This window comes from Schistocerca nitens, chromosome 4 (assembly GCF_023898315.1).
Source record: "Schistocerca nitens isolate TAMUIC-IGC-003100 chromosome 4, iqSchNite1.1, whole genome shotgun sequence".
Lineage (NCBI taxonomy): Eukaryota > Metazoa > Arthropoda > Insecta > Orthoptera > Acrididae > Schistocerca > Schistocerca nitens.
The window spans coordinates 911,673,395-911,685,585 of NC_064617.1; the positions used below are offsets into that span (position 1 = coordinate 911,673,395).

Here is a 12,191-nt window from a genome sequence, read left to right on the forward strand (position 1 = left end):
AATAAAAAAGTTACGACGGGCTATACAGAACAAACACCGTGGTATGCTGACTTCCAGTATCGTTTTTTTGCACGATAACGCCCGTCCTCACTCTGCTCGCAGAACAACGGCCCTTCTTGAGTCCTTCAAGTGGGACGTTATCAACCATCCACCTTACAGCCCAGACCTGGCGCCAAGTGATTATCACCTCTTCATGCATTTGAAGAAATGGCTCGGGTCACAGCGGTTTGATGACAACGAAGAGCTCAAAGATACGGTCACAGGCTGGCTCCAGGCACAAGCGGGTGATTTTTATGCAGAAGGAATTTCAAAGCTTGTGAAGAGATACGATAAGTGCCTCAATCGCTATGGAGACTATGTAGAAAAATAGTGCAAAGATGTAGTTGTAAGATGTATATATTAAAATATTTTTATTTAACTTGGTGTATTTTTTTAAATCAACCGGAGGTTACTTTCTGAACGGCCCTCGTATATTACACTGAAATGTCAAAGAAACCGGTGTATGCATGCATATTCAATTATAGAGATATGTCAACAGGCAGAATACGGTGCTGTTGTCAGCAACACCTGTCTAAGACAACAAGCGTCTGATGCATTTGTTTTATGGGTTACTACTGCTACAATGGCAGTTTATCAAGATTTAAGTGAGTTTGAACATGGTGTTGTAGTTAGTGCATGAGCAGTGGGACACAGGATCTTCGAGGTAGCGATGAAGTGGGGATTTTTCTGTACGACCAGTTCAGGAGTGTACCATGAATATCAGGAATCCAGTAAAGCATCAAATCTCTGACACTGCTGCAGCAGGAAGAACATCCTGCAAGAACGGGACCAACGACAACTGAAGAGAATCGTTCAATGTGACGGAAGTGCAACCCTTTTGCGGATTGCTGCAGATTTCAGTGCTGGCTGTCAACAAGTGTCAGTGTGCCAACCATTCAACAAAACATCATTGATATGAGCTTTCAGAGCCAAAGGTCCACTCACATACATTTGATGACTGCACGTCACAAAGCTGAATGCCTCGCCTGAGCCCATCAGCACCGACAAGAAACTGTTGATGACTGGAAATGTGTTGCCTGGTCGGACAAGTCTCATATCAAATTGTATCAAGTGGATGGACGTGTACAGGTTTGGAGACAGCCTCATGAATCCATGGACCCTGTATGTCAGCAGGGGACTGTTCAAGCTTGTAGAAGCTCTGTAATGGGGTGCGGGTGGGATATGTCTAGATACGACTCTGACAGTTGACACATACATAAGCATCCTGCCTAATCGTCTGCATCAATTCATGCCCATTGTGCATTCTGATGGACTTTGGCAATTCCAGATGGACAATGGGACACCCCATATGTCCAGAATTGCTACAGTGTGGCTCCAGGAAATCTCTCCTGAGTTTAAACCGTTCCGTTGGCCACCAAACTCCCCAGACATGAACATTATTGAGCATATCTGGGATGCCTTGCAACATGCTGCTCTGAAGAAACCTCCACCCCCTCGTACTCTTAAGGATTTATGGACAGCCCTGCAGGATTCATGTTGTCAGTTCCCTCCAGCACTACTTCAGACATTGGTCAAGTCCGTGCCACGTCTGTTGGGACACTTCTGCGTGCTCGCAAGGGCCGTACATGTTATTAAGCAGGTGTACCAGTTTATTTGGCTCTTCAGTGTAGTTTAATTTGTTCTAGCAATGGCTTTTTGAAATTTGCTTTAATTGAGACATGAGTACCACATAAATAATACACGGTACAAATTTGTAATGCTCCTTGGACACTATAAATTTCTCTTACTATTATGTAGTCCCAAACTGATCTTTGATTTGTAAGAGCAGGTAGTAGGAGTGTTAACATTTGTTGAGCCATTAAACACATAAAAATGTTTTTATATTTGCTTAAAGCTGTTTCTCTTTTTATTTTTAGGTCTTTATGGAAAGAATGGGTTGCTTCCTGCAGAAAACCAGTTGGACAGCAAGGCGTCAGCGTTGGCTGCACGCATACATACAAAACCGACTTTACTGTGGCTTGCTCCTTATGTTGGACTGGATACGGAGTACATGATGGATGTACTTACAATTTTTGGCATATTTCTGGCATTTACTGGGTAATGTCCATTTCACTGAAAACAATTGAATGAAATGATAGTGCAGTTCCTTCAAAAATGCCACTGCGTATTTCTATCCAGCCTTGACCTATCTGAGTTTGTACTTCATCCCTATTGACCTCATCTAGTAGACAGTGAACTCGAATCTTCCCTTCGTTTTGTACTTCAGTGCTGTGTCCAGAGCTACTACCCTGATAATTGTCAGCTATATAACAGAAAATTGATATTAATATACTTCCAAAAATATAATTTTTGGCATATCGTGAATTCAAATCTACTTTTGCTTCCAGGTTTGTTTCCCAGAAATTCTGTACAGCTCCAACATTCGCTGCATTATGGTCACTATATTATTCCTTGTACCAAGTGGGACAGACGTTTATGTGGTTTCAGTGGTATGTACTAACAAATCTTGCAGTATTATAGAGAATCTTCATTTTATGAATTGTGTTTCTCTTGTTCCTCTGAATTATTGTGTAAAATAACACTGTTCGACATGGGTTCTATTTCCGATATTAAAGTATGTGCTTCTAGACCATTTTACCGTGGGAAATTCAAATATGTAAACAAAATATCGTTGTCAGGGATACTTTTTATGTAATATGCATATTCACAATTCATGTCAAACGCAGAGATGTTATAGAGAAATACGGGTATGTTGCCGCATCCAGTAGTGATAGAACGTGATAATTTCTTGTGCAACAGCAGGTGGGAAGAATCAGACATCATTAGATTATCCCCCGCCACACCTATGTCATTAAAACCACCTGAAACATCTCATTAACTCCAACGGCGACGGCCGGTCGCTGCCTCGGCAGTAAAGCTTCACGCCTCCTAGGGGCAGGTGCATCGAGTTTACAACAGTGGTGTTAGCCGCAATTTGTGTCAGTCTTAATGAGTGGGTGTTTTGGCTGACAAGTAACTGTCTGTCATATTTCCGAGCACGGTTGAATTTTTTAGTTACTGTGTGTAAACTGATTGAGCCTGGTGTTGAAGGTAAAACGACTGCTTATTTTTACACATCAGCGTTCGTCTAGTTCCCTACTATTAATTTAATACAGGTGTATTACCAAAGTGGTATTTTTAAATTTGCAGAAAAGCCACGTCGTCGTGGATGTCGATATAAGCCGGACAACTTCTGCTACATCTGTGGGAAGTTCGCTTTTGCCAGAAATAGGAAGAAAATTTCTTCAGTCATAAAAGAAAGCATACAAACACTACTTTGGAGTAGAGGTAGGAGACCAAGATAAAGAATTGGCACCACATTTCTGTTGTGCTACATGTTACTGCAAACTAATTCAGTGGTGGAAAGGTAAAGAGAATGTGGCGTTGTTTGCGGTTCCCATGGTGTGGAGGGAGCCTAAGGACAATATTACTGATTGTTATTTGTGTCTAACAAAAATTCAGGGTTTTACAAACAAAAAGTCGAAGAGGCACATTGTTTACCCAGATCTGCCTTCAGCGACAATGCCAGTGCAGCATTCCGACAACCTTCCAGTACCTTCAAGAGCTCGAGGTCAAATTCCGAGTGACAGTGAAATATGTAGTAATGAAGAAATCACAGATGATGATTCTTTATATCACTGCACAAGTGAGTCATCGCCACATTTGTTAACCCAGGCAGATTTAAATGATTTAGTACGTGATCTAGGACTAAGTAAACAAAAGGCGCAGCTGCTTGGTTCAAGATTACAAGAGTATAATCTGCCGCACTAAAGTACTAAAATCAGTGTGTTCAGGCACAGAGAACATGCCTTTATTTCTAATTTTTCAACTGACGAAGCACTGACATTTTGCAATGACGTTGCTGGCCTGATGAAAGTGCTGAACTTCACTTATATTTCACAGGAGTGGAGCTTTTCATAGATGCATCGAAAACAAGTCTGAAGGGTGTTTTGCTCCATAACGGAAATAAAATACCCTCTGTTCCAGTAGCTTACGCTAGTTTGACAAAAGAAAATTACGAATTAGTACAAAGGATGCTAAATTCATTAAAATACAATGAACACAAATGGAAAATATGTGCAGATTTCAAGGTAATTGCAATGGCACTGGGAATGCAACAAGGCTCCACAAAGTATGCCTGTTTTCTTTGCGAGTGGGATAGTAGAGACCGAATTTCTCACTACGTGAAAAAGAAATGGCCTAGGCGAAGATGGAAAGTTGGCGAAAAGAATGTACAACGTGAAAGTCTGGTAGCTCCTGAATATATACTACTTCCACTGCTTCACATCAAACTTGGCCTAATGAAACAATTCGTGAAGGCCATGGATCCAACAGGCTGTGGGTTTGCATATCTAGCTACCAAATTCCCCCGTCTTTCAGCTGCAAAAGTAAAGGAAGGTGTATTTGTGGGCCCACGAATCAGGGAGCTGCAGAAAGATGCAAATTTTGAAGCATGTTTAACTGATAAAGAAAAAACCGCATGGGACTGTTTCAAGATGGTGTCGGAAAACTTCCTCGGAAGAAGAAGAGCTACTAACTACAAAGCAATGGTGAAGGATATGATCAAAGCATATCAGGATTTGGGGTGCAATATGTCTTTGAAGGTACATATGATGGACTCTCATCTGGACTACTTCACAGAGAGTTATAGTGACGTATCGGATGAACATGGGGAAGGATTTCATAAAGACATTTCTACCATAGAAAGGCGCTATGAAGGGAAGTGGGTACCTTCTATGTTAGCAGATTATTGCTGGAATATCATTCGAGAGAAGAAAGATTCACAATACAAGAGAAAAAAGTTATGTGCATTACAAGGCAGTGGCTCATTGTTTGTGAATTTTCTGTAATTTCTCATGTCAAATAAATGCTTCAAAGTGTATACACAAGGGTTACTGTGTTATATGTTAGATCCCACCCTCCATTAATGTGATGAACTTATAACATCATAAAGATGTGCATTTGTCTGTCGAATTTCACCTCACGTTTGCTGCACTATATCAGAAACTGAAAAGAGAAATAAAATTGTGATTACTCATAAACTATCCCTGACAGAAAAAAACCAAAAACAGTTTTCAATTCAGCACTCAAAATACAACTAGGATCACAATATTTTTTATCAGAAATTGAAAAAAAGGTTTTTTTTTGTAGAACAGTGTAATCAGTCTTATAGAACAGAACACAAGAAACTGATGAAATTTTTAGGGTATTGACTTAGCTGTTAGAAATGTCTGAAAACATCCTTGAGTGTGAGTAGGTAAGCATGGGTGAGGGTAGGTAAGCAAGCAAGTAAGTAAAATCTGCTTTTAATTAATGTCTTGGCTTATATGCATTACCAGCCATGAAATCAGAAATGAAAAATTATCACCATGTTATTTCTGTGAAAGGAAATATACACAATCAGAAAGAACAAATTATTTTTAATGAATAATTATTTTTTGGTAAATTAAGTCTCCAAAATGAAGTCACTGAATTATAATTTAAATTTTAGCTATGTGTTACATTCCAGACTTATTTCATGTCAATTCGCTTCCAGCTAAGCAAGTATTTATGAGCCATTCAAGACTCTAGTGGTAGACATTTTGCAGGGACATCTTGTTACTGGAAGCTGGTTTCCTCAGCATTCTAGTTGCGCCATTGAGGTACCGTCCCATCTCACGTCGCCGATCAACTCCAATCCAGGCACCTAGTGATACCATAGCATTCTGGTTGGTTAAATGGCTGCTCTTCCGCCTTATGTTTCAATCTGGTGTTGTGAAGCTCACAAGTGGTTGCCCTACATGGTGGGGACTCACAGGTAAAATTGATAACCAGGTTTTACATGCTAATTTAGAAATAGTTGCAACATAATAGTGATATTGCCCATAATTTGTGATGAAGCAGAGAACAGGGACACAGTATGGATGAGTTTTATGTTGTTTGAATAACTGAGGAACAGTGTAAGTTGTTCATACAACCAAAGGCATGAGGAGGAGGTGTAGAAGATAGTCATAAAGCTGTATCACACTTTCCACTTGTGAGCATTTCCTTTTCTCCTTTAATGTCAGAAAAGAAGTCATAGATTTTTGTGTGAAATGGTTAGAGCAATAGTATGTATCAATTTGCACTACAGAGATGTTGTTTGTAGTTGTTCAGTCTCCTATAGCAGTGATTTAGCGTTAGTGCTGCCTCAAGTGAAATTCATGCAGTAACACTATTTTTGCGTTACCAAAACTACTTCAACTGCTGTCATTCATTTTGAACTTAGTACTGAATATGTACAATATGTGATAAGTGGAGGCAGTGGCGGCCAGTGGTCATGTGCTAATGTGCTAAAGCACACTGTAAATATCACACTTAAATAATGCCATTTCTCTTCAAATGCAAGCCAGAAAACACATTAAAAGCACACCATTTTTCCTTTTAGTACAAGCTGGTATGCAAATAAAATGTACAAAAACGTTTTTAGTGCTTTCTACACGATAACTAGAAATCAGTGTTGAGTACCGAGATGGTGGTCAGCTGCAGTATGATCAACTCGGAGAAGGGCCATAGCTGTCTGTTTTCAACTCCACATGCTCTGATGTGATGATGTCACTTCTGGCACTATGAGTTCTACACTCCTCGTGGGAACAGGGCAGTATTTTTCTTTGAAAGTGCTTGTAAAATATTGTGTGCAAGAAGAGTGTGAGGGATTTTTGAAGAACAGTTGACATGTAGGTCCAGTGGTGCAGTGGTCAAGCACACCAACTGGCAGTTAAAAAATGGTTCAAATGGCTCTGAGCACTATGCGACTTAACTTCTGAGGTCATCAGTCACCTACAACTTAGAACTAATTAAACCTAACTAACCTAAGGACATCACACACATCCATGCCCGAGGCAGGATTCGAACCTGCGACCGTAGTGGTCGCTCGGCTCCAGACTGTAGCGCCTAGAACCGCACGGCCACTCCGGCCGGCTGGCAGTTAATCTTCTCGAGTTTGATTCCCACTGCTATTATTATTATTATTATTATTATTATTATTATTATTATTATTATTCCTTGCAATGTTAAACATTTAAATATATTTAAATAGTTCAATTTATTTATGTAAAATTAATATATTCAGTTTATTTGCAATTACTACACTATAGGTGGTAGTAAAAAAAAGTAAATATACAAGGAAATGTATGAAAAGAGTTGCATTTGTGGGTGCAATGTTCACAGTGCACTTTTTTGTTTTCTGCGTTTGTTATTTGGGAACAGTGATGCTTGGGGTGCAGGGGGGAAGGGAGGGTGAAATGTCTAGGACATATTAATTCATAAAAAAAACTCTTGATGGAAATCACAAAAATGTGAACATCATACTTAATCTTAGTGCATTAGGTAAAGCTAATATTGCAACAATGTTAACTCGTGCCTACCGTGACAACATAGTGAAACACTAGAAGTTTACTTTCGTAATATTGTCGCAGATTGGTAAAAAAAAAAAATCGCGAAAGCTAAAATACTGTTTTCTCCATGCGGGAACTCCAACATGCACTCTCTTCTTCTTGCTCCTCCGCCCCAGGACCGGATGGTATCCACATCCAAATGTTGCTGCATTTATCATACCACAGTCTGCGTTACCTCCTTCGCCTTTATAATCGAATTTGGACCGACAGTACTTTTCCCAGACGATGGCGGGAAGCTATCGTCGTTCCTGTTCTGAAACCTGGAAAGGACAAACATCTCCCCTCTAGCTATCGCCCCATTTCTCTCACGAGTAGTGTATGTAAGGTTTTGGAGCGTATGGTGAATTGCCGTTTAGCTTGGTGGCTGGAGTCCTGCAGTCTTTTAACACCTGCCCAATGCGGTTTCCGAAAGCATCGTTCTGCAGTTGACCATCTTGTTGCTCTCTCCACTTATCTCATGAACAATTTTCTCTGGAAACGCCAAACAGTAGCAATATTTTTTGATCTGGAGAGAGCATACGATACCTGTTGGAGGACAGGCATCCCCCACATACTGTTCTCTTGGGGCTTTCGCAGTCGGTTGCCCCTTTTTCTTCGCGAATTTATGGCAGAGTGCACATTTAAAGTGCGGGTGAACACTACTCTCTCCCGTACTTTCTCCCAAGAAAACGGGGTACCCCAGGGCTCCGTGCTAAGTGTTGTACTGTTTGCCATTGCCATAAATCCCATTATGGATTGTCTCCTTCCTGATGTCTCAGGCTCCCTCTTTGTGGACGATTTTGCGATCTTCTACAGCTCTCAATGGACCAGCCTTCTTGAACAACGTATTCAAGGCTGTCTCGATCGCCTCCACTTTTGGAGCATCGAAACAGGCTTCCGCTTTTCTCCCAGTAAGACCGTTTGTGTTAATTTTTGGCATCGTACGGAGTTTCTTCCACCTTCCTTACATCTAGGACCTGTCAACCTTTCGTTTTCGGACGTCGCTAAATTCTTGTGTCTTTTGTTTGACAGAAACTGTGCTGGTCCTCCCACGATTCCTACCTTTCGGCTCGCTGTCTGCGATCCCTCAACACCCTCCGTGTCCTGAATGGTACCTCCTGGGGAGCGTACCGAGTGGTCCTTCTCCGCCTGTATCGCGCCTTAGTGCACTCGAAATTGGACTATGGAAGCATAGTTTACTCCTCTGCTCGGCCGTCTGTTCTTCGGCGTCTCGACTCTATCCACCACCGTTGATTACGTTTAGTGTTTGTAGCGTTTTGCACTAGCCCTGTGGAAAGCCTTTATGCTGAGACTGCTGAACCTCCGCTGTCCAGTCGGCGAGCTGTCCTTCTAAGTCGTTATGCTAGCCATCTGTCTTCCATGCCTGCTAATCCGGCCCATGACATTTTTTTCGACGCCTCCTTGGATTTAGGGTATGCAGGCCGCCCTTCCTCCCTACCACCACCGGGAGTCCGCTTCCGTCAACTGCTCCATTCTCTTTCCTTCCGCTTTCCTAAAACTTTCTTGACAACTTGGGGTACAGCATCGCCTTGGCTCCGTCCCTGGACCTGCCTGCTCCGTGACCTTTGTTAGTTTCCCAAGGATGGTACCCCTTCACTTGTTCATTGTCGGGCATTTTCTGCTCTATGTGCACAAATGAAGGAAGCCACATTTATTTACACTGATGGCTCAAAAACATCGTTTGGTGCCTATATTGTTGGCGACACCCCAAATCGATTTCGGCTTCCTGACCAGTGTTCGGTTTATACTGCGGAGCTTTACGCTGTTCTCCAGGCTGTCCAATACATATGTTTCCATCGGTGGATACAGTATGTTATCTGTTCAGATTCTCTCAGCTCTCTCCTCAGTCTCCAAGCTCTCTACCCTGTCGACCCCCTGGTCCACCAGATTCAGGACTGCCTGCGCTTGCTCCACCTGGGGGGCGTCTCGGTGGTGTTCCTCTGGATCCCAGGACACGTTGGTATCTGTGGAAATGAGGCTGCAGTCTCTCTTCTTTGGCCAGCTATTCGCACGATTCCCTTCGCCGATCTACGGAGTGTTTTATGTCATCGTGTTGTTCTTTTATGGCACGCACATTGGTCAACACTTCCCCATAATAAATTGCGGGGCGTGAAAGCTCTTCCCTGTGCTTTGGACCTCTTCCTCCCAAACGCGTCGTTGGGAGGAGGTAATTTTAACTAGACTCCGGATAGGGCACTGTCTTTTTAGCCATAGACATCTTTTAAGTGGCGATACTACCCCACTCTGTCCCCACTGCTCTCAGCTGTGGACGGTAAGACACCTTTTACTTGAGTGCCCCTATTTTACTCCATTACGCGCCCATCTACAGCTGTTGCCTGATTTATCGTCCATTTTAGCAGATGACACGTGCTCAGCCGATCGCGTTCTCGAGTTTATTAGTGCCAGTGAGATGACGTTGATCATTTGAAGCTCTTTTTGGGGACAACCAACCCCTTTCTGTAGTGTTTTTTTAAGCTTTCCTTCTGCATTTTAGTTTCTCCAATTTTTTGTTTCGTTCCCATTGCTGCTGGTTTCCATTTTCGTTTTTTACCTTTTCCTAAGTCACAGACGGGGCGCTAATGACCATAGCAGTTTTGCGCCAAAAAGAAAAACAAAAAACAAAAAAAAAAAACACAGTGCAGCTAATTTAATGAGCAGTATGTGTATTGTTTCTGCTTGGATAGTGTGTAGCTCACGTGTCGAACTAATATTGGTTTGTGGCTCTGATTTGTCACTCACACATTGTTATAAACTGTTGAGCTCGCTTTTTGCTTCATCAAACCATTATCACAACCCCATTGCAAGATGAGCACATGCATTGGGAGCAGGGGTTCCTGAGCCTTTCTTCTTACCCATGCTAAAATTCTTCTGCCCCTCTTCTCTGCGTATCCTTCTCCTCTGACTCCTAAACCATTGTGGAAAGATTCCTGTTTTGGCTACTCTTCCATCCATTTAGCATACATCTTATCTCCATTATTGGCTAATCTCAGCCCTCATTAGTGTGCTGGACTCTGTGCTTTCCAGAATTTTCTCAGTAGTGTGGGCTGTGCAGAGGTTGTCCAGTGTTACTTGTGTCCCATCAGATGTTAAGTTCCACCTGATAGGTGTGGTACCTCACATAGTAACCAACCTGTCATATGGGGAGGGAGGGGAGGCAGGAGGGGGGGGGGGTGGAAGTTGGAGGAGGGGTCATCAAACACCTACACAGCTGTAGTTCACTGACCACACATGGATCACATTTTTGGCACCCTTGCTGGCCACTTTCCATGTATGCCTAAGAGATTGTTGATGAAAGTCCGAACATACAGCTTAGATTCCAGATATTTGAGTGGCTTGAAGACTCTTAAGGAATAGAAGTATGTGGTCCTTGATGCCAAGTGTTCGTCAGAGACAAGGGTATCATCAGGAGTGACCCAGAGGAGTGTGATACAACCGCTTTTATTCTCTATATACATAAATGACCTGACTGACAGGGTGAGCAGCAATTTGTAGCTGTTAGGTGATGATAATATGGTGTATATTTGATCTGTTGTTGTTGTTGTTGTTGTTGTTGTTGTTGTTGTCTTCAGTCCTGAGACTGGTTTGATGCAGCTCTCCATGCTACCCTATCCTGTGCAAGTTTCATCATCTCCCAGTACCTACTGCAACCTACATCCTTCTGAATCTGCTTAGTGTATTCATCTCTTGGTCTCCCTCTACGATTTTTACCCTACACGCTGCCCTCCAATGCTAAATTTGTGATCCCTTGATACCTCAGAACGTGTCATACACACTGGTCCCTTCTTCTCGTCAAGTTGTGCCACAAACTCCTCTTCTCCCCAATTCTATTCAATACCTCCTCATTAGTTATGTGATCTACCCATCTAATCTTCAGCATTCTTCTGTAGCACCACATTTCAAAAGCTTCTATTCTCTTCTTGTCCAAACTATTTATCGTCCATGTTTCACTTCCATACATGGCTACACTCCATACAAATACTTTCAGAAACGACTTCCTGACACTTAAATCTATACTCAGTGTTAACAGATTTCTCTTCTTCAGAAACGCTTTCCTTGCCATTGCCAGTCTACATTTTATATCTTCTCTACTTCGACGATCATCAGTTATTTTGCTCCCCAAATAGCAAAACTCCTTTACTGCTGTAAGTGTCTCATTTCCTAATCTAATTCCCTCAGCATCACCCGACTTAATTTGACTACATTCCATTATCCTCGTTTTGCTTTTGTTGATGTTCATCTTATATCCTCCTTTCAAGACACTGTCCATTCCATTCAACTGCTCTTCCAAGTCCTTTGCTGTCTCTGACAGAATTACAATGTCATCGGCGAACCTCAAAGTTTTTATTTCTTCTCCATGGATTTTAAAACCTACTCCGAATTTTTCTTTTGTTTCCCTTACTCCTTGCTCAATATACAGATTGAATAACATTGGGGAGAGGCTACAACCCTGTCTCACTCCCTCCCCAACCATTGCTTCCCTTTCATGCCCCTCAACTCTTATAACTGCCATCTGGTTTTTGTACAAATTGTAAATAGCCTTTTGCTCCCTGTATTTTACCCCTGCCACCTTCAGAATTGAAAGAGAGATTTCCAGTCAACATTGTCAAAAGCTTTCTCTAAGTCTACAAATGCTAGAAACGTAGGTTTGCATTTCCTTAATCTTTCTTCTAAGATATGTCGTAAGGTTAGTATTGCCTCACGTGTTCCAACATTTCTACGGAATCCAAACTGATCTTC

At 42.0% G+C, this 12,191-nt stretch overlaps 1 protein-coding gene across 1 annotated transcript in view; it reads left to right on the forward strand.

Moving 5' to 3' along the window:
• LOC126253487 (lipase maturation factor 2-like) overlaps positions 1–12,191 on the forward strand; it is a 91,132-nt gene that overhangs the window by 18,554 nt on the left and 60,387 nt on the right. Inside the window, exons 2-4 of the mRNA XM_049954859.1 lie at positions 1,917–2,097; positions 2,388–2,489; positions 5,628–5,836. Coding sequence (XP_049810816.1) covers positions 1,917–2,097; positions 2,388–2,489; positions 5,628–5,836 — 492 coding nt within the window. The remainder of the gene's footprint in view (positions 1–1,916; positions 2,098–2,387; positions 2,490–5,627; positions 5,837–12,191) is intronic.